The 25,363-nt window shown below is 40.0% G+C and overlaps 3 protein-coding genes across 26 annotated transcripts in view; 1 reads left to right on the top strand and 2 right to left on the bottom strand.

Moving 5' to 3' along the window:
* Window positions 1-16,446, top strand: part of LOC113031337 (uncharacterized) — a 31,583-nt gene extending 15,137 nt beyond the window's left edge. For 8 of the 23 annotated variants that reach the window (XM_080307936.1, XM_080307932.1, XM_080307928.1 and 5 more), the window contains 22 exons: window positions 382-624; window positions 836-970; window positions 1,084-2,103; window positions 2,383-2,526; window positions 2,658-2,807; window positions 2,926-3,159; window positions 3,253-3,393; window positions 3,512-3,685; window positions 3,781-3,981; window positions 4,076-4,234; window positions 4,499-4,702; window positions 4,789-4,977; window positions 5,537-5,742; window positions 5,937-6,005; window positions 6,130-6,174; window positions 6,855-6,917; window positions 8,275-8,454; window positions 12,453-12,827; window positions 13,334-13,456; window positions 13,685-13,804; window positions 13,886-13,966; window positions 14,648-16,446. In XM_080307936.1, coding sequence (XP_080164062.1) covers window positions 382-624; window positions 836-970; window positions 1,084-2,103; window positions 2,383-2,526; window positions 2,658-2,807; window positions 2,926-3,159; window positions 3,253-3,393; window positions 3,512-3,685; window positions 3,781-3,981; window positions 4,076-4,234; window positions 4,499-4,702; window positions 4,789-4,977; window positions 5,537-5,742; window positions 5,937-6,005; window positions 6,130-6,174; window positions 6,855-6,917; window positions 8,275-8,454; window positions 12,453-12,827; window positions 13,334-13,456; window positions 13,685-13,804; window positions 13,886-13,966; window positions 14,648-14,677 — 4,286 coding nt within the window. In that variant the 3' untranslated portion in view covers window positions 14,678-16,446. Of the gene's footprint in view, window positions 1-381; window positions 625-835; window positions 971-1,083; window positions 2,104-2,382; window positions 2,527-2,657; window positions 2,808-2,925; window positions 3,160-3,252; window positions 3,394-3,511; window positions 3,686-3,780; window positions 3,982-4,075; window positions 4,235-4,498; window positions 4,703-4,788; window positions 4,978-5,536; window positions 5,743-5,936; window positions 6,006-6,129; window positions 6,175-6,296; window positions 6,324-6,854; window positions 6,918-8,274; window positions 8,455-11,201; window positions 12,017-12,452; window positions 12,828-13,333; window positions 13,457-13,684; window positions 13,805-13,885; window positions 13,967-14,647 lie in introns of those variants that run through there. The other 15 variants (XM_080307942.1, XM_080307943.1, XM_080307934.1 and 12 more) reach the window with 14 other exon arrangements.
* Window positions 16,447-17,397: 951 nt separating this feature from the next.
* On the bottom strand, window positions 17,398-21,009 carry LOC113031339 (casein kinase II subunit beta-like). Of its 2 annotated transcripts, none has more exons than XM_026183331.2 (7): window positions 20,867-21,009; window positions 20,430-20,505; window positions 18,554-18,656; window positions 18,350-18,465; window positions 18,183-18,258; window positions 17,877-18,066; window positions 17,398-17,770 (listed from the first exon to the last, which is right to left on the bottom strand). In XM_026183331.2, the coding sequence occupies exons 2-7, from the start codon at window positions 20,499-20,501 to the stop codon at window positions 17,680-17,682; spliced, it is 648 nt and encodes a 215-aa protein (XP_026039116.1). In that variant the 5' UTR covers window positions 20,502-20,505; window positions 20,867-21,009; the 3' UTR covers window positions 17,398-17,679. The 2 variants fall into 2 exon arrangements, with proteins under 2 accessions (XP_026039116.1, XP_026039115.1); XM_026183330.2 differs by having other exon boundaries at window positions 20,711-20,970.
* A 1,874-nt stretch (window positions 21,010-22,883) lies between these two features.
* LOC113032186 (allograft inflammatory factor 1-like) lies at window positions 22,884-25,071 on the bottom strand. The gene is made up of 6 exons (XM_026184898.2): window positions 24,771-25,071; window positions 24,519-24,580; window positions 24,375-24,441; window positions 24,232-24,273; window positions 23,894-24,059; window positions 22,884-23,269 (listed from the first exon to the last, which is right to left on the bottom strand). The coding sequence occupies exons 1-6, from the start codon at window positions 24,784-24,786 to the stop codon at window positions 23,182-23,184; spliced, it is 441 nt and encodes a 146-aa protein (XP_026040683.1). The 5' UTR covers window positions 24,787-25,071; the 3' UTR covers window positions 22,884-23,181.
* Between the last annotated feature and the right edge of the window lie 292 nt (window positions 25,072-25,363).

Consider the following 25,363-nt stretch of genomic DNA (forward strand, 5'->3'; position numbering starts at 1 on the left):
ACAGGTATTTCCAGTCTTGAGGCTCTTGTTCCTCTTTTTTTTCATTTCATAACTTTGCACTTAACGTGTGTTGCACAACCGCTTTCATTTGCTTATTTTCATTTGCCTTTATGCTTGAATTTTTGACTGACTGACCTCCCTCATCACTGCCCCAGTGCCCATCATTGTAACGGGTTCCATCTGGAGCCTGTTTGTGTTCCAAAGTGCAAAAGGCATCTTTCATTCATCTTTATACTAACTTCGCTTTACTGGACTCACAGAAGTCTGGCACAAAAGCTTGAAATCTTGCTTGCTTGAAGCGCTGTGCAGCATTCACAGCCGGTCGTCATCTCTGCAGCAAAACCATTACATAACTGGCATCACCTCGTCATGTCTTCACAGCCGGAAGGGAGTTTGAGCAGAATTTCACTCAGTCCTGGGAGGAGGAGGAGGGGCGTACTGTTGGCACGGAGACTGGGACTGCTGGTCCTCAAACCATTATCCAGACAGTCAGTCAGCCATGGCTGGATCTGGCGAGCGATGACGATCACCAGCAGAGGAGAACGGAAGATGAATGGTTTATTCTTCTGGATCATCAGCCTCATATTCCATTTATCTCACCCTTTGATTTTGTTGAAGAGCCAGGTATCTACCTTTATAGTGCATGGGTAGCGTCAAATATCGCAAATTTAACATGCACTTCATTCATGTTGCCACCATACTATATGCACACGGCACTACTCAGTAAGAAACCAGGCGCGTGGCTCCACGTGGCCTTCTCGTTTCAGCTGGTTGAAGTTTGTTGTTGTTTGATCACCTGATACAAAAAATGTTGCACCTTGTTTTTTGATGTCAGCTGAAACTAGCTTGGCAAAAACGAGCTCTATGGACCACCAACTGGAACCAGTGGTGATAAAACAGGATGACTGGTTCCTGTACTTTGACCGTCTGCTCAGCGTGTCTCCCTCTGAGCATTTTGAAAAACTTCAACGTGAGTTTCTTTGTCTGGCTTTCTGCAAAAACCTTCACACTTTTTTGGGTAAAAAATGGTAAAAAAAACAATTAATTGCAGCACTTAAATGGTTTGTTGTATCACTCTTCCAGTCTCTACCACGGAGGGGGAGGAGGAGGAGCAGGTCATAAGCGTGAAAGAACAGCAAATGATCACTGAGGAAATGATTGGGAGGATGCGGGAAACAGTGATGTTGGTGGATGCATTTACAGAGAAGGAAATTTTGGAAGGAAGATTGAGGGACGTGAGGGATCTTGAGGAAAGGCTACAAGAAATTGATGAAATTGCAGGGAGAATTCAGCATGCAGTAGAGGAAGAACTGGGGGAGGAAGAGGTAGAAAAGCTAAAACAAGAAGAGAGAGACATGGAGCAGAAACAGTTGATCCAAGCCAAAGGTGTAACAGAAATGGTGGTGAGGAAATCTGTGAGGAGAAGAGTTATAAAAGAGGGTGAAGAAGGCGAAGTGGACGAATTGGAAGAACAAATAAAAGAGGTGTTTTTAAAGGACTTGTTGCCTGAGGAGGAAGACATCATGGTGAAGCGGGAGAGCGAAAAACAAGTGGGCAAGAAAGTGGTAGAAGCGTTAAGGGAAGGAGAGAGCAATTTGGAGCAGAGACAGTCAATCCAATCCAGGGTTATAACGGACATGGTGGTGAGGAAATCTGTGCGGAGAATAGATATAAGTGAGGGTGAAGTGGATGACTTGGAAGAACAAATAAAACGGGTGAAGTGGGAGGGTGAAGAAGACACAGACGATAGCTTTAGAGAGAAACTGCGTGAAATGGAACAGGAGTGGCAAGATGCAGACGTCGCCGGCTCTGCTGCTGTAGCAGGATACAAGAAGGTTCAGCATAGGACTGAGAAGATAGTGACTATTGTACAAGAGAGGGGGCAGCAGCAGGAAGGCATGGAAGACGTGCAGGGACAGTCTAGTGTTGCATCAGAGGAGATGTTAGAAAGACAGGAACTGTGGCGTAAGACAGAAGTGGTGGAGGAGAGGCCACATAGGGAGGTTCCAGAGAGGTCAGAAGGTCTGTCTCAGGCGAGAGTTGATGATGTTTGGTTCATACTTTTAGATCAGCCTCCACACAAAGCTGGTTTCAAAACACCAGGTAAAGTATGCTAATCCCTCTGATATTCTAATATCATCAAAACCATAAAGACATACATGTCCGGAAGCACTAGCATTATATTAACCAAACCGGCTTTCGTTTTGCTCTTTTCTTTTGCTTTGATTTCTGCAGTGAGGTGTAAGATATACTCGACTTTAGATTTTCATACGGCCTATGTATTTTTTAAAGAGAGAATAACCACCACTGCCCAGCTTCTCTTCCAGCTGGGCATTTGTTTTCCGTCGCGCTCAAATATTCTGTCTTCACTTTCCTACATAGTTGCCGATGTGGAACGTGTTCAAGTGGACAAGGGTGGTCATTTCAACCCCGAGAAAGAAAAACCACATATCAGCGTTGAACGGGTTGATGACTGGTTTGTGTTGCTGGATTTTATTCCCCGACAAAAGCTTTTTGGGCCATCAGGTACTGCTCGGTCTTGTTTTTGTTTTGTTTTTTGAAACTTCCTTGTGCTTTATTTTGTCCTTACTCGCTCATGAAAGAATTGCATGTTAATGCTGGCGATTAAAGATGCCTCTCCTGACTCTGCTTACCAGTTACTCACATGGAAGAGAGGAAAGAAATAGCAATCGAAGACGGATCGAGATATATAGGAGAAAAGCTACAACACCAAGTGTCAGACAAAGTTGATGATTGGTTTGTGTTACTGGATGTTTTTTCAAGACAAACGTCACACGCACCACCAGGTATTCATAAAAGTCCCCTGTGCTGGCTCACAGCTTTAGCAGAACCAATTATTCTAAGCACTGCAGGTACTCTTATTTTCAAAGTCCCTGAGCTTTTTCCTCTTTTTTTTTTACTAAGTCACCTTTTCAGAGCGAATTGCTGCTCACCCAGAGGAACGTGCCTCTCTGATTGAAGTAACAGCTCTTGAGCAGAGAGAAAGAAGAGTTGACATTTTGGTTGAAGGTGCTGACGCAAAACAAATGCTGCCAGAAAGGGAGGGGGTAGCACTTCTACAGGATGTGAAAGAGCGAGAAGATGACTGGTTTGTGCTGCTGGATGTTCCCATTAGGCAGCCCTCATTTGTGGCTCCAGGTAGAGCAGATTTTCCGCTGCGCTCCTGCTGTTTCTTCATTCACTTTTTGCCTCAAGTGTCATACAGCGAGTTTTCCGTTTCTTTGTTGGTAGCTTCCATGGCTGAGTATGTTGAGGTTTACACCAGAGAGAGTGTTTCTGCCTTGACTGAAGCAGAGGCTGTTGATTCCAGGCGGGAGCTTGTTGTTGAGGATGCTGCTGTGGAGAAAGTGGAAGCAGTGGCTCCCAAGCAAGGTATTCCAGATGTCCCTATAAGTATCTGCAGCTCACAAATGTGCTTTTATAAGATCAACAAAAGATTTATCTTGTGCTTCATAGTAGCCGGTGTTGAAATCAAAATTTTGTTTTGCAGTTTCTATGTCGATGCAGACTAAAATCTATCCAGATGTTTCAACTGAAGTGAAAAGTATAGAGCAGAGATTGCTTCAGATTGACCAGGTTACACCACAGCCTCCCCAGCCAGAGAGAGAGGATGACTGGTTTGCTCTGTTTGGTACTGCACGTGATGAAGTCATGATACCAACAGGTATTACAGTAAATTCAGACTGAAACATAATATTCTAAGAGGACTATGGTGGTCATAGCAGTATCACTCAACGCCTTTGACTCTGTCTGTGCCAGTGACTCCAGCTCAGATCGTTCCAGAAATGAAGACTTTTGAGGTTGAGGTGACCGAAAAATGGAAGAAGACAGTAATTGGTGCGGACAGCGGGCAAGACAGGACAAGTGTGTCTGAAATTAGAGCGAGCCAAATTGCCTCCCTCTCTGAGAGAGAAGCTGATTGGTTTGTCCTGTTTGAAAAGCCTGTGGTCGTACAACCAGGTAGATTTCTACGCCGAATGGGTGCTGTGTGAAGCTGTGCGCAAAAAGTTTGCATCAGATGTATTTACGTTTATGTTTGTGTTTGTTGCTGTAGTCAAACCTATTATTGATCTAGTGGCAACCACTGAAGCAAGAGTGAAGATCGTGGAAGGTGTGAGGCCACCTGTGGAGATGGTGAAGATTGAAATGGCAAGAGCAGGAAAAGTGGACGATGATTGGTTTGTGCTGCTGGATGTAGCAGCAAAAGCACCAGGTATTCTGCTGCTTGTATGGCCATGCGGCTTTGCTATGAGATGCTATCAGACTGAATAACATGGCAACTGTGCTCGACTTCTATTATGTTGTACTAGGAGCACATTATAAACGAATGCAGAAATACTGCACCAGCCTTAGTTATATTGTGTTTGTATGGTGGTGCAGTATGTCAGGGGAAAATGCTCATTTAAGATATTTAGGTAGAGGGAATATTTAACTTCATGCAGATCTCATTTTAGTTTTTTTTTCTGTACTCTGTCAGCGGCTGGGGTGGAACGCATCCATATATATCCTGATGTAAGACCTGCTAAAGAGCTTACACTCACAGAGCAGACAGCACAGCAGACAATTACAGTAGTGGAGAGAATACGGCAGCAGCAGCAGGATGTGGTGCAGCCACGTCCAGCAGTGAGAGAGGTGGAAGATGATTGGTTTACTCTTCTGGATAAGTCCCTTAAGAAATCAGGTATAATCCCAAAGAGCTTGGTATGCCAATACATACGAAACATTTCTCGCTGAGGTGAGTAACACCTGGTTGTGTGTTTGTATTAGCCGCTGTCTCGGAGCGCGAGCAGCTCCCAGCACAGGTCACAGTTCCTGCTCCTGCCGCGGCCACGAAAAAGATTACGATTTCTGAGACGAGACCGGGGTTTGAGAAACGGATCCTGGAAGAAAGACCCTCGCAAACACGTGTCAGTGATAATTGGTTTGTTCTACTCGAGGGTGACCTCAAAGCGTCAGGTATTTTTTTCCTTGTGTGGAGTTTTTTCGTTTTGTGTGTGGCTAAAAAAAACCTCACACGGTCATGCCTTGTTTGCTTCATAAAAACACTCATTTCTAACAGCTGCTACCTCTGCACGGGACACACTGGCTCACAGCTAGCATTTTCCATTATTCACGGACCTTCGATTGAAGAAATAATGCTTTCTTAACGTCGTCATTTCCCTGGTTCAATCTCATTTAGCTTTATGCCTTTTTGCAGCATTTGTTTGGAATATAACAAGAACCGCTTTTACTGATCCACTTTGTGGACATCTGCTTCTGGCCCACATCACATCCTTACGCTTATGCGTGCTTGTCCTTTTAAATGAGAGCAAAGGAAACAAATGAGGTACAGTATACCTGTGCAGCATTGAGGCTAAGTGTGCCATATGCTTGTTAAGCTGTTTTATTTTTAATGCTATATCTGTTTTCGTGTGCATTTTACTCACCGTGATCCTCACAAAACTCTCCACTCGCAGCCTGCTCAGTGCTAAAACCCAACATTCACTCATTTCCATTTTGTCTGCGTTTTGTTTAGCTGCGAGCGCCCAGAGGGGCACGCGCCCTGTCAGTGCTCCGGTCTTCTCCCAGGCTGCTCTGATGGAGGCGGGAATCCCCATGGCCACTCTCGACCAGCCTCAGACCTCCACTCCAATCAAAACCAGCCGCCAGGAGGAACGGAAGCTGCAGGTCACCGTAGAAGCTGTGGAGCCCTCAAAAATCGAAGCCGGGGCTGACGCCAAGGTATTCAGTTACTCTGATTGCTGTTGTAAATGTTGGTAATGTAATATGTGTGGAAAAAAGTGATAACAAATGTTGTGTTTTCATAGAAAGTCTTTTATTGTGAATGGTACAACGCCTTTGTGGCGAAAGATGCTAAAGTATCTGAGATCGCTCTCTGTGTCTGAGTGTGAACTGTGTATCTCTTGCTGCTGTAGCCAGCAGTGTGGAGGGACCAGAGAGAACTAGACTCATCACTGATATCCACCATGAATGGGGACATCCAGGTTAGTGTCAGATGCAGGCGTCTTGCATGTCAGAAGACGTGCTTATACCACGGTTGAGATCTGAGTGTTAACGCCAACATTCAGGGGATGCTAACACGTCTTCCTCTCTCCTCCCCTGGGGTAGCACGAGTCTGAGACGACGAGCACGGAGGTGGTGCGAATGCGAAAGGTCAGATTCTTAGTGCCGTACATGCTACCGTAGCCATTTTCTCCACCTCCATTTCTGATGATAAAGAGCTTCTCATCCCAAAGACTAATATCACCCTCTTCTCATGTTGTGCTTCCACACAGCTAGGTCGTAAATGAAACCTACATCAGGTTCGATGCACAAGAAATGTTTTTATTTATTTTTTATTAATTTCATAAAAGGTAGAAAATATAACAATGGCTAGATCGCAAACAGTTTCATAGTCTCAGAGTACGTTAACACCTACTGGCTGTTTTTAAAAGTTGAAACAGTTACATCATTTCTTCCCATTGCTTGCTGTTCTTAACACTGGAATGCACACATGCATGATTATAGATTAAATGCACTAAAGAGGCATGGTAACTGGTGTTTTATCACATTTATGTCACTCCATCACTTTTTTTTCTTTTCTCGGTATAAGAGTAGAAATCTTCGGTCAGTCCTCCAGAGCCATCTGTTCTTTGCTTTGTTAGTGTAGTGCAGATTTTGGTCCCTTATGGTTACACAAACGACTGTGCATGCACTCTTACTCTTACTTTCTCTGTTTTATTAACACATTAGTGAACTTCGTAGTGTGCATGGAAGAGGTGTGGTTGATGCCAGCATAAAGGGAAACTGAAACAAACCCACCTTCTTTTTTTTGTTCTTTTCATTTTTCACAGAAAAGAGCTAAGAAAATTGAGGGTGACTCAATATATATCAGACATAGCCAATTAATGTTGGAGGTTGGTATCCCTTCTGGAGACGTCGGTCTCCAGCTGCATTTTCTTGCTCTTTGGCGCACCGGCTGCTGTTTAACATCACGCTTGCATGCGGCATGATTCACACTTTTCTCGTCGGCGTTAACGAGCGGCTGTAGATTACATGAAAAATGTGTGTTTGTGTGGGGCAACCGACTCTGATCCGATTGATTCAGGAGAGTGCTGTTGAGTTTAGAACAACAAGAAAAAATGACTGGGTTCAATCTGAACTTGTTCAGGATGCTGCACTCCTGATAATCCACAAACTGTTCATAGTGATTCACCGTGCGGTGTTGGTGCGGCACCAAGGTCTAAGAACAGTGAAGCTTTCCTTAATTGTTTTTTTAATGGCAGGTTTCATTCCGAGCTCATGTTTTATGCACTTATTTATTCAAGATCATCAGTATTCTCCTGTTCCTGCTTTTGCTCTGTCCTTCATCTCATTTTCAGACTTGTCAGTAATGCATTTCATTTTCTTGACAATTATGGAAATGAGTGTTTTAGTCTGTAGAAATGAAAATGTGTGTGTGGGGGGGGATCCCTGCTGTGTTGTGTATGAAAGAAATGCCATTTGGTGAAACATTTATCATTAAGTTGCTCTTTTGCACCACAACAGCTCATGATTTACAGATATATAGTTTGCAGTATGTTCTGTTTATTTGCTATCACATCCTGCGGTTGCCTGTAAAGATCAACTTGGTGCTAAATGTTGCCAAATCAGCGCTTTGACCGTTGTTCATTTGTCTTAAATGAACGGGGATTTCATTTGGAACAAGCCTTCATCTTCAAGAGCTTTTACAATGTCTGCTGTCACCGTCTTTCTCCTGCTCTTTGGTTTGCAGCCTCTTCTCTTAACATGTTTCACTGCGAGCCTAATGCTGTGAAATAGATGCTCAGTGTTGCGCTGTATAGTTTAGGCCCTCTACCCAACCACGGCTCCAAATGACTCCAAATATTTATCAGCTTGATAAATCGCAGCTCCAGCTCTGCTCTCATGAATCAGCTGCCAGGTTTAATTTGCATTTTGAATAGGAGACACTGATAATTTTTTAAGGAATCTGAAACATTTATGTTTGCTTAGAATCACGTTAACCCCGCTTCTGCTTATTTAATCATCAATAAATCAACCAAAGTTGCACAAAACGGCAAAAAAACACCAAATAATCTGACTTTTTTTTTCTTTTAATCTCTCCCTCTCTACAACACATCTTCTGCCTTCCCTCTCCCTTCCCGGACAACCTCTGTGTACTTTCTGTCCTTGTATTATCCTCTTTCTCCATCCTCCATCCTTTCCCCCCCCTCAACTGCAACGTCTTTCCCATCTCGACTTTCCTCTGTAAAGGATTTCGATAAGCCTCAGGAGGTGCTGCTCAGGCATCACGCCAGCATCAGTGAGCTGAAGAGAAACTTCATGGAGGCGGTCCCAGATCACAAGCCAAGTGAGTGGGACAAGCGCCTGTCCACACACTCTCCCTTCCGCACCCTGGGAATCAACGGTCAGCCTCTGCCCAGCGCGGATGGGGTAAGTCTGGCACAAAAAACAACTGATCCTTTTAGTTCATTTAGTCTATCAGTTGAAGAATTTGAGAGAAAAAATAGTAAAAAAATAACATCTAATTTGGCTAATTAAGATGAGCAGTTTTGGAACTGACTTGGCACTTACTTGTGTTTGAGTAATGCTTAAAAAGAAGAAGAAATTGTGAAGAGGAGTCATTCAGGCTCTTTCTGATGTAGACAGTGTTGACAGTTTGCGTGTGCATGTATCTGAGCTGATGGCATGCGGTATGCATTAATTGAATGTGTATGAAGAATGCAGCCGGACTCGTTGACTTTTATATTTGTTCATTCACATAAAAGACCGCTGTGGGTGAGGCATCTTTGGCACAGGTTTTCCTCCCTGAGATGTCACTCGGTCTGAATCAGACCTGCTTAGGATGCCTCTGAAGCCCAACACGTTTGTACTGCATGACTGACAGACCTGACTTTTACAAATTTGCTGCATGACTAAAAGGCAACCCACCTTCAAGACGTTTTGCACGTGCTGGCGCTGAACAGTATTTCCCCTCTTCCCTCTCTTTTTCCTCTCTTTTTTTCTTGGCTTACTTTCTTTTTACGCTGCTTTCACCTTTTTCATTTTGCTGCTTTCTCTGAGCATCTTTGTTTGTTTTTTATGAAGAGATGAGGCCTCATTCACAGTTGTATCAGCAAACAGCTAATACAACATTATTATTATCATTAATATTGTTATTGACATGAGTAAATATTTGAATGACAGTATTTCAGGTAATTGAAGCTTTTCACGGATGGAAACTCAGTTTCAATTTAGTCGCTGTCACATGAGTAATTATGTAATCTGTTGACGTTCACTTGACATGCATTTGCATCAAGTGCTTCATGATGACTTGGACACAAAGATTATTACATTTGAAAACTTAAATTCCTTCAAAAATATCATATTGTCAGTATGCACTTGAGTTTTCAAAGAAAAACGTACAGGAGGGGCCATAATTTCTTGGAGATAGACATTTGTTTTTAATAGTTTCGCAGTGGATTTGAAATCAAGTCATCAACATGTGATTGAAGTGCCATCTGTCAGCTTTAATTTAAGGGCTTGTACAAAAGTATAGCATTATCTGTTTAGGAATTACAGCCATTTTTATGCACTGTCTCCACAACATTTTCATGGCCAGGTGAAACTTGTGCCCTTATTATTTCTCGACAGATGAAACAGACGTAACATAACAAGTTGAGTCAAAATGTTATTCAAAAATATGAGGCTAGAGCAAGTCAGGGGTCTGTCATTAGGCTGAACAATCCGATCACACCTATCAGAGAAATAGCAAAAACCTACAGAGTGGCCAAATCAATAATCTCGGACGTTTTATAAGATAATGAATTCAATGGCCAACTCAGCAACACCGAGATGCCTGAAAGAGCACAGAAAACAACCAAAGTGGATGATGAAATATTTCCAAGGTTAAGAAAAAACATTTTCACAACACATAAGCAAGTTAGCAAGGTAAGAGTATCAGTGTCCGAGTGTATTATCAAGAGGGAAATGAATGGAAATACAGAGGCTTTACAGCTGGGTGGTTAAACGAGAAGGCTGAATTAGACTTTGCCAGAAAACATCTAAAAGAGTTTGGACACATGAAACCAAGATGAACTACCAGAATGATGGGAAGAGAAAAGTATTGATAAGGAGGGAAATAGCCAATGATCATAAGGCCATCAAGGAAAAGAAATGAGATACTCTTCCACGGCCAGTTGATCACCTGATCTCAGCCAAACAGTTTTGATTTTCTTTTTACTGGAGACAAATTTCAAAGATGCACAAATAGACGTAAACAGAAGATTTGATGTCAGCAGGTTGTAGACTTGAACATTTTTATTCAAGTGAACAAACCTGATATTTAAAATTGGCAAAAAAAAGTCATTATTTTTAAACCTCACAACTTGTTAAACACCTTGAATTGCTGGAAGTCTGCATTTCAGTCATATTGATTTAAAATCCACTGTGGTGATGTGCATAGGCAAACTACAAACACTGTTCCTTTGTCCAACAAATTATGGACCAACTGTACTGACAGCTCACAGCGAGCAGTTTGGAAATGAAACAGAACAATTGTAGAAAGTCTATGAGCCAACAACCACACGACTCATAACAGGAGTAATATTATTTTTTATAATTTTTTTCCAAGGCAGCTTATCGTCTTATTTACAGCTCACTACTGTGAGAAAAGTAAACATCAACTTTAAGCAGAGCTAGATTTGATTCTGCTGCTTCTAACGGACTGATAATTGAATTAAAATAAAGTAAAAGCTACTTGTTAAAACAACCAGTTAAACTTTAGGTTCTGAGCTGCTGACATAAAGGTTATGACAGCTTGATGTCACTTGAGATGCATAGCATTGTTGCTATCCATCAGCTCTCAGCTGCATCAGCTTTAGCTGATGAGATAGTTTTAAATAAGATACCGCAAGTGTGAATGACTTTTCTGTCTTTTCAAGAGAAGAAAGAAAAGTTTGTTGTTCATGGAAACAAATAAAGTGCATGTTAAAATGCATGTAACATTTCAATGCTCTGAAAACAAACGAAAAGTGAATAAAATCTGGTTTGTTTTCTAATAAAGGCTTTAAAATGTTAGAATTTTATCAGCTGTTGCACAAATTCAGATTTGACAAATTCAGTTCATTATCGTATTTTAAAATTCCTCCCTCTCATCTTTTCCCCCCTCCTCCTCCTGCTCATCCTCGTCCCCCCATCAGTTTGTCATCCGCCTTCCGCGCGGCCCCCTGCTCGACTTCTACTCCAAACGCAGCTGAGGGGGTCGTCTCAACCCTGCGGAGGCCCCACACAAGGTGTGAATGTGACCCACGGAGACCGCACCCTGCCCATCTACCCATCAGCCTCTAGCTTTCTCTTCTCCTCTTCTCCTTCCTTTGCTTCCTCTGCAGCATCACTCCAGCATTTTCACCTCTCATCCTCTGCTCCACTTGAGAAGCTGCCCTCTTTTTTTTTTTTTTTTTCTCTCAGGCTTCCTTTGAACTGTTGAGACTTTGATTCCCTGTTTCCTCCACTGCGGCACAATTCCCCCACCCCACCCCTGGTTTCTCCAACCAGAATCAGACCTCTCCTTCTCCAAAGACTGATCAGGACTGGAAGTGATAACGCAGTGCTGTTTGCATTTTCTGTGACGTCTTTTGGACTTTTAAAGATACAAGTTTTGACTTTTATCCAGAGGTTTTTAATGTTTGACCGCATCACTTTGAGCCTGCTTTTATACACGTGTTGAGGTTCATTTATATTGTCAGTAGTCTTTAAAAAAAGAAAAAGATGACCACTGTGACTTTTTTCCTGAGCTCACATGCACTAGAAAACAGCAGTCTTGTTAATGGGGGAAATGATCAGTACCCTTTCACACTATAGTATTTCTTGAGGCAGCTTAATTGTTATTCTTAATAACCTGTTTGTCCTCCACCAGTATTTGGAAAGGGAGTATGTAGCAGCTGCAAGAGATTCCTTGTTGCATGACTTTTTGACAATCAACGTTGACCAAAGAATAAAAGCCATTCCATATTCAGTTCATATGCTTCTTATTTCCATTTATGGAATTGAATTATTTCATATAAACTTCAGGTTTCATAATATTCCACTGGTCCTTCCTCTCCAAATTTAAACAGGAGAATTGAATCATGACGCATTCTATTTATTGTTAAGATGCATGCCATAAAGTTGTAACCATTCATAAAACTTGCTCATCTACTTTTAGCATGCACCATGTAGAAATGATTGTGGCCATTGTGTGTTGTTAAGCTATGGCATTAAAACAGGGCTGATTTTTATTACATAAGTGCAATCAGATAACCAGAGTCTCTGCAGTACCTCATAAAACCTATACTTTGTGCAGCCTAATCCACTCTATGTACATATTTTTAGCTTGCATGCATGTGTATTTATCATTTTCACAGTATCAGTTGGAAATACTTCACATAGTAACTATTTTATGTCTTTTTTAGAGTGTGTGCATTAGACCCCTAAGCAATGGTTCAGACACAAAGACTGCACATGAGGAAACCAGCAGTAGTTTGGAATTTACAGACCTACCCATCAAGAGCGAGCCCGAGAGTGTCGAAGTCCACAGCGCTACTGTTGAGAAAGAGTTACGTGATCAGGAAGAGGTTGTAGTGTTTGAGGCGAACTTGGTGCCAATCGTAGAGGTGGAAATGGCACAGCTGCCTCCTTCCTTTGATCCCTCCTGTAATGCTTTAGAAGTGATCCCGGAAGAAGAAGGATCGTGTCCCGGAGTGTCGGCTGACTCTGGGAGGATAGCTGGATCTTCCCCAGCTTCCTATTTCTGGAGCGATGGTCCACAGGTCATGCGCTGTTTCCAGGTAGCCTCCTGACTCCCTCGGGGTGATGCTGATTATTTCCCTTCTTGGCTGACACACTCCTTTGCAGCACCGATACAAATAAAAAAACTTGTGACTCTCCTAAGGTGGTATTCGGTTTGGTGTGAAAGTGCTTGTTATTGTCAGATGGAACTCAAGACGCTGCAGAGGTGCTGCACAGTGGTGTGCTAAGTTTTTAACGACGGTGACGGGTCACTGTAAAAATCTCTGCTACAAAACCATTACTTTTGATCATCTTTCTAACGCACCTGTGCCGTTTATTCACCGTTTCTCTTGGAGTGGTTGGTGGTGGGAAGTGACGTTAACACGTTGATTCTTCTGTTTCGAATACAATAAACTAATCTGGTGAGAGGAAATAGCGGTTGTGGTGAAAGTCTAATTAAAGAAAAAAAAGGCAATAGCTAATGCATGGTGTGAAATAAAGTGTTTGCTGTGGTGCAAAGTGTCTGGTTAAACAGCCACTCATGGGGCTGTGCTCCATTTCACAGCCCCCTCTGGTGCAGACGCAGACTGTCACCATCACAGCCGTCTCCAGCCCCTTACCCAGTGGCATCTCCACCACAGAGGTCCCTATCATCCCGACTAGGACCTTCACCTATGAGTCTTCAAAGGTAGGGGCTCCAGCAGCTGCTCAGCCCAGATCTGTCTCAGCTATAGGCAGTCAGGTTTGCATGGTGGAGGTGGCTTCAAAAACTCCCAATAAGGAGGTCTGGGAGGATCAGTAGAAGGGCTCCAAAATAAGAATGAAGCAGCCTCGTGCCTTCCTCGGTGAAACCTTGATGTCACATGATTTAGAAATGATTATTCAGTACATCCCCCTTTTTTCTTCTTTCCTTCAGGTGACCGTTGATGGGACAGAGGAGGACAAAGATTGCTCAACAGTATCCAGTTCCCAGACCATTACCTCAGAGACCACCAGTGGCACCTCAGTGACGACTACCACCACTCACATCTCAAAGGTCAGCAGAGCAAATTAGGCTCTCGCCTTTCCCATTCTATTACTCTTTATATGCCTAATATAGATTTTCCTTCCTGTACAGGTAGTAAAAAGTGGATCTTCAGAAACTCGCGTGGAGAAGAGAATTGTCATAACCGCAGACTCTGACATCGACCAAGATAAGGTACAAAATCTACACACAGGTTTAGGCGTAAGGCGGTATTTGCTCTCTTGGCTGAGTTTTATATGGAAGCTTGTTTGTGCAGTAAAAGGAAAGAAAGCCTTAACTCAAAATTTCAACAACTGGAAGGAAATTCCAAGATAGTTAGCAAAGACGTTACACAGAGTGCGGTGCAAAATAACAGCATTTCATTCCAAATTTTTCAGATGCAAACTTGTCGTGTAATCGTCTCTGAGGTAAAACAATATTATTTAATCACTGCATATTCAGTACGGGTGCGCATTTTGAGCTACGAGTGCACTTGCTGCCAAATGCAGTGCTGTGATTAGTCAGATCTGTATTTTTTACATGTGAAAAATCAAAAAAATTGAGGTTGAACTGGAAAAATAAATGCCACAACCTCATCCCGCAAAATCATGTGAGCGGTTGAGGTGAACAGCTGCATTAATAGTAGGCGAGTCCAAAAAATATTTTTAATGCACAGAATATTCTAATCTTATCCAATTTTTTTTCAGCACCGAAAACAAGCTTCCTTAGTTTTAGATACTACTCTTTAATCTGAAATATGAAGTTATAGTGTTTTGCTTAAATTTGTACTTGCATCAACTCTTTAGCGCTTAATGACGAGGACAGTTTTGTCTTAGCAACTTGAGATCATATAAACAAAACATGTCTGTGTTGCAGGAGAAGCACGGCGGAGCATCAGCATTGTAACTGAACCACACCTTGTTCCTTTGACCAATCACCTCCGATATCCCCAGCACTCAACACACAGTGACCAGCTGTACTTGCGCACACATATCTTAAAAAACAGGAAAAAACCCCCACTCATAACTCTGCAGCTAAAATGATTGATAACAGCGTATATTAATTCCTAATAGTCTGTTTGTTTTCAGTTTTTGTATTTTTTTCAGGCTGTTCATTGTAGGCAGAGCTGCACAGTCCTCAGATTATCCTAGTGTTGTAAAAGTTTAGCGAGTACACGTTTATTGGTTAAATCCCAGCATTTGCAGTTGTGTGATCTCAAGTTACGTTTGCTTTTAAATACTTTTTTTTCCTAGTGGTTTTTACATTGTTGATTTTATACAAATTTACTGTTTCCATTATAGTTTAGATGCCATTATCAGCATTTCTTCCCACGGTGCTGCTAGGGGAACGTTAAGACCACATTCAAGGGAACTCTCTTTTTTTTTTTTTTCTTGTTGTTTACTTGTCTATTTAATTCAGGAGAGACTTTTTATTTTAATGAAATGACATACCTCACATCTCTATGTGGACAAAGATATTTTCTGCTCAAATTTGGACAGTTTGTTCACGTCTCAGGTACAAAAATAAAGAAAGAAATAAAAAAAAAACCAAGTTAATATTTTCTTCCCCAACCAGCTTAAGAACCAGTAGCCTACATATTCTTGTAAAGTTTGAATTTTTAAAAAATTGATCTATTTTGAAATATTTCTCTATTTTATAGAAGTAATGCTTTTTATAGTATTTGTACAAATGTGAGGTTTTTAAGTTATTCATATCTGCTCATGAAAATGTAGGTTACCATTTGTGGTGTTTTACTGAATTTTGAGGTCTCTATTTAAGACTCGTCTTGCCTGAATCACCCTGAATCATTCTTATTCGTTTCCTCTCGTAGTCCACCAAGTACATCCGACTTTACAGAACTCACAGATAACAGTGGAGATTTACTCAGCTCTGTTTTTGTTCATTTTAATAGAAGTCCTACCTGCTTTGAACATATTTGGTTGATATGAAAAGTTTTTACAGGTTTTTGGTCTGTTTATCTCAGGTTTTGATATTCTTTGTAAGACTACAGACCTCCGTATGATTGTATGAGGAATGTCCATGTATTTATTATCCACCTCTATTGTAAATGTACATGTATGTTCAGTCAAGTGAGGTCAATAAATATAAAAGCTTGTCTGTCACAATAGCCACACATGTAAGCCATGAAGGCAGCTGCCCGATAAATGTGGCTTTTCCTCTCACGGGAGCACACGTTGTCTTTTTTTTTTTTTTCTACGTGTTCTACTATACAGTAATTTATTTGTTAAGTAGGAACTGTTTCATGTGATTTGATGTATTGTGATGTTTCACCACAAGCTGGTTTCCAGGCTTCCACCATGTTAAATACTACATTCATAATCAACCAAGTTTGTAAAGCCTTTTTAACCACGTAGTCTGAGTAGGTTGCTCTCACTTGCTGTTTTTCCTGTACTTTTTCATAGAGAAGAAAACATACGAATCTTTTCTAGATAGCATGTTTGGTAGCATTTTTTTTTTTTAAACAAAAAAAAAAAAAAAAAGCCATTGCTATTATAGCTAAAACTCAATCACATCTGCATTTTTCCTCCCTCGATAAAAAAGTAGTTTCACATTAAGAAAAAAATAATAGTTTTTAGAAAATTGAAAATATTGTTGCTTTGTGACTTATCCCTGTCTTTTTATGGAAAATAAAATAAAATAAGCATTATTTTGCATGTTGTTGGGCTGTCTGTGAATGAAGCACGTCATATTAAAAATGAGCTCTTGGTAAGTAATAAATATTTAATGCCAGTCTTTTTTTTTTTTTAATTTAATGCCAGTCACTTGTTTTGCAGTGGATGTTGCACGTTCAATACCAAACTCTTAAAAAAAAAAAGAGAGTCACATCTGTCTAGATCAGGGATGTCAAACTCATTTTACACAGTCAGTCCGCTTTGATCTTAAGTGAGCCGAATCAATGAAACTGATGGATGTTTAAAATTACAGTAGTTCTGGAAGTTCATTGCCCAGACTATTCTGTAATTATACAATATAAAGTTTTCATAACTTCACAGACACCTAAAAAAAAAAAAAAAAAATCATAGTAGGTAGTGGAAAAAACAAACTTTTATGTAATTATTAATTATTGTGATGAATTATGAATGGGAGATCTTTATCAATAAGAAATGCTGTCAAAACTATGAAAATACAGTTAAAAGTTCAAACTTTCTGAACTTTTTTTGCCCAGTGGACTGGATTGGAGTCTTTGCCGGCCACTTCTGGCCCCAGAGCCTTATGTTCTGACACCCCTGGTCTAGATCGTTATCCCATTATTTAAACATATACAAACAGAGCCCTCAGGAAATGATTGTTAGAGCTGTCTAAACAAGCAAATACACAGCCACTATATCTCATGAAACTGAAGAGTAACATTTAAAACAAGCATAGGTCCTTTTGGCTTTTCTTTATCTCTCTAATTTGGTATTCACTGGTTGTTGGTAAGAGCACCTGAATCTATTTGCACATATTACAAGAACAACATCTAAGCACATTCCTACATGTGTTCTGGATTTAATAGTTACATTTTCATGAGGCTTAATCACTGATAAGGCAAACCTCTTGGGGCTGGTGGTGAGACATTCTGTTACATTCAACTAAGCCGCAAAGCAAACTGCAGTAAAAGTCACTTTTCAATCTAAAAGAGAAACCCCTTTATTTTGAAAAGATGGACTGACATCAGTTAAGGTTCAACCACATGTCTGAAGCTCAATTAATTAGTATAATTAAAAACTGCTCAACTGTAACTGCCTCCTAAAAGAGGGGAAATGGCTGAATCTGAAAGTGCTTATCAACACAGAGGTGAGTTTGGAGAACTGTACAGGTATTTATTGGTTATACACAATCAATTGCTTCACGCAAGTTGTAAACAACAAAGTCTCTGAGTCCACTGTCTTTGTCAAAGATGGCTTCTAGCGAATCACCTTTACTGGGCTCTTGAAACTTGATGCTGCCTGAAGCTGGAGTTGATAAGCCATCGGGTGGATTTTGAAACCATACAGCCTAAAAAAAAAGAACAAAAATAAATAAATAAATTCCTCGCTTTTCAGAGGTCAGTGGTTTGGTGTCGTTTGAAAACTGAGTGTAACATTGATGCAAAAGAACAAACCTTGGCACAAACTGATTGGCGGGTCGCTTTGGGCGGTACTCTGGGTGCACCATGAACAGCATGTGAGGGAACCCCGTGCCAAAGTAGGCTCCATCCGTGTGGTGGTGCCTAGAGGATTTAGGGGTGTACACATCCATGCACTTTGGGCAATAAAGCTTCACCATCGCTTCTCCCGGTATATCCGATAAACCTACGTTACGCAGGAGAGAGAGAAAAGAAGGGATAGTCACAAATATCACAGTGTGTTGTTTAGTTCAAGTGATCCCCCCCCCCCCCAATGAGAAGATCAAAAACAATCAGACCTACCAATCGGAAGCATTGGCTGATTCTCACAATACACTCTGGGGCAATAGCCAAAATCCCCCTGCTGATACTTTTCCAACTACAAAAAAGAACAAACTTAAATCACTCGTGATGATCATGTTGTGGTGCCTGTAAGAGGTTGTTGCAAAAACTATAAAATAAGAGCCCACCATTTGTGCAATGCCTCTGTTTGTGAGGATGTAACGTGCATGTATAAGTCCGTACAGCATCTCTGCTGCCTGCTCTATCAGGTCGCTCTGGTTTGGATTATCTTCAAGCTCCTCATCTGTTTAAATAGAAACAATTTAGCCTGTTTAACTATTTTACTATCTCATTTTATGAGAGAAGTGGTTTGCACCACTTTAAAATCTCACCTGGCTCCAGGTCAAGAATCATATCCAGAGCCTGGCGGTAATGAGGCACCTGCTCATTCAACCCCGTCAGGTTAAACTTGTCCTGTATGTAGTCTTCATCAACCTAAAACACAGCAGCAGAAGGAAACCAAAGGCTATTAATAGCACAAGTTACTGTTGCAGCAGTGCACTGCACAGCACACTGATATAGAACCATTATACAAAAGTTTAACAAGATTACTGCGATGCAGCCAGCTATTTTTTGGCATTTTTCATTTAAGCATTTTTACTTGATGCCCTTTTTGTACTCTTAGAAAGAAAACCCACCGTGCTCTTCACAAACAGGCGAGGAGAGCAGTTGCAACAGTCAGGTCTTAACTATATGTAGCTGAACTGAAAACTACGTGTGTGTAAAATGTCCAAGGTGGCATCTTCCAGCCCCAAAGATACCAAATAATAAAATAAATAATGCAGACCAGAAAGTAAATGACGCAGCAGATTATCCTGGTTACAGGTTACTGGCCATAGTGTGACCTTGACCCCAGGTTGATATCCAGTAGGTGACGACCTACTCCATCATTTAAAGATTTCCCTGCAAGTTATTGAGACACTGCAATATAAATAACAGTACAGGGATATTTGACCAAGAGAGAAATTCAGACACTCAAACACAAAAAAAAAAAGGGAAATGTGTTTTATTTGGTGGTTTCAGTTCTGAAATTACAACAGAACAGAAACTACTGGATGGAAAAAAGTAGCTGAGGTGATTAACTGATTTCTAACCAAAGGAACTTCCAAGAGTCCTTCTAATGTAAAGCTGCAGCTACTTCTAGCATCTACAAATTCATTTGAATTCAGTGTGTTGTTTGCCTAATAGATAACAGTTCAGATTTAAAACTTCAAACACATTTTTGATGCATTTGAATTTTTCTTGTTTTTATGGAAGGTGGTCTAATAAATTCATTAAGCACATACACCTGGTAAGAAGGTAAAATATCATCTTTACATAGCCTGGTTAGTTTGATTTAAGCACATTCTGTACATTTCAGTACTCGCATGTGTTATTCCACATAATATATCAAACAAAATCATGAGTGTGGTGGTCATTTTTGTCTTCTTTATAGCTGATGGCTTTAGTCCACCATACACGTCACACTTTACTGGTTTGGCAAAAGGTCCCAGTACGCTCTCAAACTGTTTTTTATTTTTTATGTTGTTAGCTGAGATTATAAATTTAGCAAAGTAATTTTTGATTGAGAGTAGCTTCACTACGATTTCCAAATGGTTTCGCAACATGCAGCATATCCTTAAGTACTGGCTGTTTTGATGTGTCACCACTATACTAGGCATTTATCTTTCAGTCTAAGCATGCATGGTGCAGGGTCTCAGAATCCTGCTGAACTCCGAAATGGTTCACAGATTACATCTGCATGATTTATAGAAATCTTTCAATCATAAAGTTCAAGTGTCTCCATGATCTTAATCAATAAATTATTCTTTAGGTGATGTTGTAACTATTAACATAAGTGTGCAAACAGAGAAAGTGATCATAAGAAACCAGCACACCACATCAGGTTTGATTTATTCAAAGAAAGTCTGTACGTATGGTCTGATGTGCAAATACATTTGATATATCTTGGTGCTGTGATGAATATGGACCAAAAATCAAGAAGTCAAGGTTCGATTTAATTTAATCATGCGAACCACTAAGGAATTGTGTATTTATGCAGAGTGCTTGTGCTGCCACAGTGTAGAGCAGCCTGATGGTGTGGGGACATAATTTACGCTTCTGTATACTCCGCCAGCAGGCGATGCGAATGATGAAGTCTGTGAAAAGCTTATGACGGTGCAACTAAAGCTTTGAAAAATAAAGAGTGAAAATGAAAATGAGACTGACCTCGCAGAAGAACTCGTTCCCTCTGAGTCCACAGAACCACGATATCCAGGACACCTCCTCTGAGCTGCTCATCCTCCTGACAAACCAACATAGCCGCAGTGAACCAATTCACACCCAGAAAGGTTAAAAACAAAGGCAGTAAAACATTAACAGGGTTAGTGAGCCGAGCTTTATAAGTGAACATAGCACAACATTATTTTCAGCACAGATAAGGACTGCAGCTGACACCTGGGGTTTTACTAAAAATGTTAAACATAATCTTTAATTGAGCTTAGACCTGCCTCTCAAACCTGGGAAATACGTCAGCTCTTGATTTAGCATGCTGGCTAGCGTTCATGCTAACACGTTCAGTACAAATGTATTACTGTAACGGCACATTAACATAAATACCGCCTATGTGTTTGTATAACTGTATACAAACATTCGCTTTCACTCACCCTTCTTTTATATTAAATAACGCATCAATTTGGAAGCTTTGCTAAGCTGTCCTCCCTCCCAGGGTGACAAAATATAATTTCCGGTCATGCGTTCTTTTCAAAATAAGGTAGCCGACTACACATCCGGCTAGTGATGGCCAAATGAAGCTTTCTGAAAACGGTTCGTTACTCGAAGCTTTTCAACACAGTCCTTTTTGGTGACATCTTGTGGCCAAAAATATGAAGAGCAGCTTGAATCCACAAAATAAAACCAACTGCTTCATAATGATTGTCCACTCTACAGAGTGGAATTCTGTCTGATATTGGGCTGCTGTTGTGTTGCTTTGAACGTGTATTTTTTTGTGTTAAAAAAATGTGGTTTATTTGTTTAATAAATAATTTTGACCAGTAAACTTTCCTTGTTTAAACATGCACCATGGTGTGGTCTTTCTTTGCTTGTGACTTCTTCATGTTGGTAAATACAATAATTGAAAAATACCACGTTACATATAACATACATATAATAATGCACATTATGGAGTATGCTTCTGTTGTGACGTCCTGCCTCCATGTACTTATGCAATTAATCGCTAGACGGGTATATTTATAAACAATATTATATTAGGGAAATTTTCCTATACATATTTTTGACCTGGGGGTAGAATTGATTGTGAGATGGAAAGGGAAAATGCTTATGAGGTTGCAAATTAAAAACATGATGCATTTAAGGTAACACTTTTCATTTTTATTTAAGAAGAGAATTTGTTCCGCTGTGCGATGGCCGAACCTGTTCCTTTTCGTGGAGATAATTTCTCCTGCCTTAAGGAAAATCCCTTCACATGGCACAGAAGATGCTGGATTGCAGAAAAACTGGTAGAGATGCAGTTATACAGTCTAACTGGGCCTCACAAACTATCAGCTAAAGAGAATAAATAAATTAAATTGCTGCACATTTTGTAGACTAACATTTTTAAGATTATTTTTTAAAATAAAATATATCTTTTTATAACATTAAATGTTACGAGTCAAATGAAAGTTTTTCTAAAGTTATTTAATGATATTTATATTATGAAAAGCAGATTTTTGACATTTTAAGTTTTTCCCGTTTCCAGATAAAATAAACACGCACAAAACAAAAGCAAACAGCCAGAACACAAAGCTGGAAAAACCCACCCGATTGACCAAAATCAACTCAAAATACTCCCACACAACAGAACCTCCTCTATTCCTCGTTGGCTCCAAATCTGATCAGTGGTTCGCTATCTGTCACCATCAAAACACTCCACAAATCCCGCGAATGATTCACCTGCTTATAAACCATTGAATCAGATACCGAAGCAGTTAGCTTCTAAATGAAGCTTCGGACGTCACTGATCACGTGACTCTGGCCAAACGAATCAAGCTTCGACACAGTGCTTCTGAAGCAGTGTGTTGATTTTTTTGACACACGCCATCACTACATACGGCATATATTAGGCGAAAGCGAAGGAGAGATAAGCCTACTACCGGTACAATTATCTTTTTGTTGTTTGTTTGTTTGCCATGTTCTCTAAGATCAACATCTGACGTTGCTATATTAGAAGAAAAGTGGCCACACTGTTGTATATTGTGAAACACCCAATTTTTTAAACTACTATAGTAAATAAATACAATCAAATCCAACAATAATGGAAGTAATACGTCAGATCCAAATGAGACATGGTTCACCTTAGTTCAAGTAGGCTAATGTTATGATAATGTCAGTCATGCATCCCAAATTGAATGTGATAGTTAAGAGGTGTGCCTCTATCTCCTCTGTCTGTAAAATACCTTGATGCATGGAGGAGATGCAATGGAAACATACCTTTGATTTTGTTTTTTTTTAAATTAATATGAAAGAATATAAAATAAAAGCGAGCGAAAGCAGCTGTTTGTAGTTATATCTCATGTGTTTAATATTTTTACTTTTAGGCTCTTTTAGCTATAAGGGTTAAAAACAGAAAAGCAAAATGCAATGCAGTTTAATCTTTTCACTTTAACAAACACAACATGAGATCCGTGACTGTTTAACCACGTAATTTTTAATGAACTTGTAAAAATGTTGACCTTCTAACATGAACCACACTGATCACATATTTTGCCACTGCCATGTACATTTCACATTATCAGAGTACTTGAACAAACACCTAGAACAGTACAGTTCTAGTACATGCAGGCTAGTTTACATCTCTTCGTGAAAATTGCACATTTTACTTCATGTTTCATTTTTTTCACAACTTTACCTTTGATTGATTTTAAAATCTAGGCGGGGAGAAGGGGGGGGAGGTTTATTGACAGAATTCAGCTCGGATGGAAGGTCAGGGCAGGTCTGAAAAGGTTTTACGACGAGGTGGTCCAACTTCTTTCTGCTCTTCTTCCTTTGCCATGCCTTCAAACATCAAGATCCTTGAATAAAAACAAGACATTTTACATGCTTTAAAAAGCATTCTTGCAAACCTCAGACGTTACGCATTTGTTTCTCTATTGTCGGTAAGCGGTAGGCCTAGATCTTTTTAGTTTCAGTTTATTTATGAAAATGCTTCTGTGCTGGAATTGAAATACAAGATTTCTTTTATTATTCCTTCTAAGAAAAACTCTTCTCATCTGTAAATGTATCTTATGGGTTGCTGTGCAAGCTGTTATTGTGAATAGTATTTATTTATGTAAAATTGTTATTATCACAGTGAGATGGATAGGATCTTTTTACCCCACTGCCAACAACAAAACGACAAACCTACAGAGCATGTGCACGTAGCAAGTAAAGTGAAAGTAAATGAGAAGAAAGTGTTCATGTAAATGAAACTCATTCCCCAAGTTAACCAAACTGCAGAAAATATCTGAAGGACTACTTTGATATATAGGCTCAGTTTCAACATAACCAGTAATTTCACAAGTATAGGTTTCTGATGTCCAGTATTAGTTCAGTTTTTCAGTTGTTTGGGAAGTTCTTCTCACTATAACCTTATTTGACCTTGGACTCCACTTGCAGTCTACAGCTATGCTCTGAATAGCAACTTATTTCATACTCACAGTTTTAAAATTGCATTTCTCTTTCCCAGCATCATATTGAGGAAGTCATTGTAGCTGATAGTGTCTTTTGAGCTACTTCCAACCACCTCTGCCATCATTTTTTTCAGTTCCAGGTGAGTCTTGGCCAATCCAAGTTTCTCCAACATCCTCTTCAAACCCATTATGTCTATAAAATTACAAGTGCGCAAAAAGAAAAATGAAGTAAAAAACATTACTGCTTGCTTAATCTGAGAGGTTTATTTTGTTGTTGTTTTTGTCTGAGGCACTACTGAAAGTAGCACTTGCTTAATGTTGCTAAAAAAAATTACTTCAGGGCTGCACGGCTAGTGGCGTCCTACCTATTTCCCCTTTGTCGTTGAGATCAAACTCCATGTATTTCTCTGTAACATAAACAATAAGATTATTATTATTCCAAAATTTATGACTTTGCACCAATTGAACAATGAACTGAAGTGTTACTGGTACCCCCTTTGAGACTCACTTTTAAACATTTCAAGCTTTGAGGCCAGGTCTTCCTCTCCTTCATATTTAGGATCTGTGAGAAAAGCCTAATAATGACATAAATACACAATTTAGCATCGCAGGGTGTCAGTCGACGTCTTGGACAGTTCTGTGTTTAGCTCACCTCGTTGATACCATTTAGCTTTTCCTCCTGCTGAGACTTTAGAAGACCAAATGCTTTACCACCTGTGAAAAACCAATATTTTAGGAACAACAACAGCCTGAGAGAACTCTCACAAACAATCAATAAGAACTGGTAGTTTAATGGATGAATTAATAACATAAATGAATGATTAAATAAGTAAATTCAGTCTTGTATTGTTCAGGCTGGTTAAAGTGGCTTTAACAACCAAAGCTAACAGAAAGACAAACTAACCTTGAGCACAGTCCATTTCTGTCAAGAGAGCTGAGAAACTGTGAAACCAACACAAACACAGGCGGAAGGTTACGATGATGCTTCTATAAACTGAACGAGAAGAGGAAGTGAAGTGACAAAGTTTCAGTTAGACAGAAGAGGTTCCTCTGTTACATTTAAGGCTGCAGAAAACGAAGCCAACCTGATGACACAGATAATAATTTAGGAGAACTGTGCATGCAGGACACACGTGTGATCTATCAGCTTATTTAAAATTCTATGTTTTAGGAAGAAGACGTATGTGGCAATAAGATCTTTCTTTAGTGCTCTAGTCTGGAAACTTTTGCTCATGAGGCATTTTTGGATTACATCATATTTTGTTATTCACAGTTTTTTTTTCTGGGTGTGGGTTCCTTTTTATTCATTTAAATGAAAGAGTTATGCACATTTACACCTGGAAGTACCTCAAAGGTGAAATGTCTGTACCAGTGAACAGCTCCACTGGAACGGGTGGAAGTAAAATGGTTTAAGCAGTCACATAAGTCAGATCAATGTGTTTGGAGAGAACTTTAGTGCAGCTTTATCACTTTCTTTTCCTTACTTTAAACATGAGC

Source organism: Astatotilapia calliptera, chromosome 11, assembly GCF_964374335.1.
Source record: "Astatotilapia calliptera chromosome 11, fAstCal68.1, whole genome shotgun sequence".
NCBI lineage: Eukaryota > Metazoa > Chordata > Actinopteri > Cichliformes > Cichlidae > Astatotilapia > Astatotilapia calliptera.

Bases quoted from the DNA above. Each gene is read 5' to 3' on its own strand.
- LOC113031339 (XM_026183330.2), bottom strand. From the start codon at position 20,766: ATGAACGCTAGCCAGCATGCTAAATCAAGAGCTGACGTATTTCCCAGG. The intron at 18,259-18,349 runs GTGGGCTCTTAT...TCTTTTTTGTAG, and splicing joins ACAGAGGCATTGCACAAATG to TTGGAAAAGTATCAGCAGGG. The intron at 17,771-17,876 runs GTTTGTTCTTTT...CTTTTTTTTTAG, and splicing joins GCCAATCAGTTTGTGCCAAG to GCTGTATGGTTTCAAAATCC.
- LOC113032186 (XM_026184898.2), bottom strand. The intron at 24,274-24,374 runs GTGAGTCTCAAA...TTTATGTTACAG, and splicing joins AAAGCTTGAAATGTTTAAAA to AGAAATACATGGAGTTTGAT. The intron at 23,270-23,893 runs GTGAGTATGAAA...TTTTTATTCAAG, and splicing joins AGAAATGCAATTTTAAAACT to GATCTTGATGTTTGAAGGCA.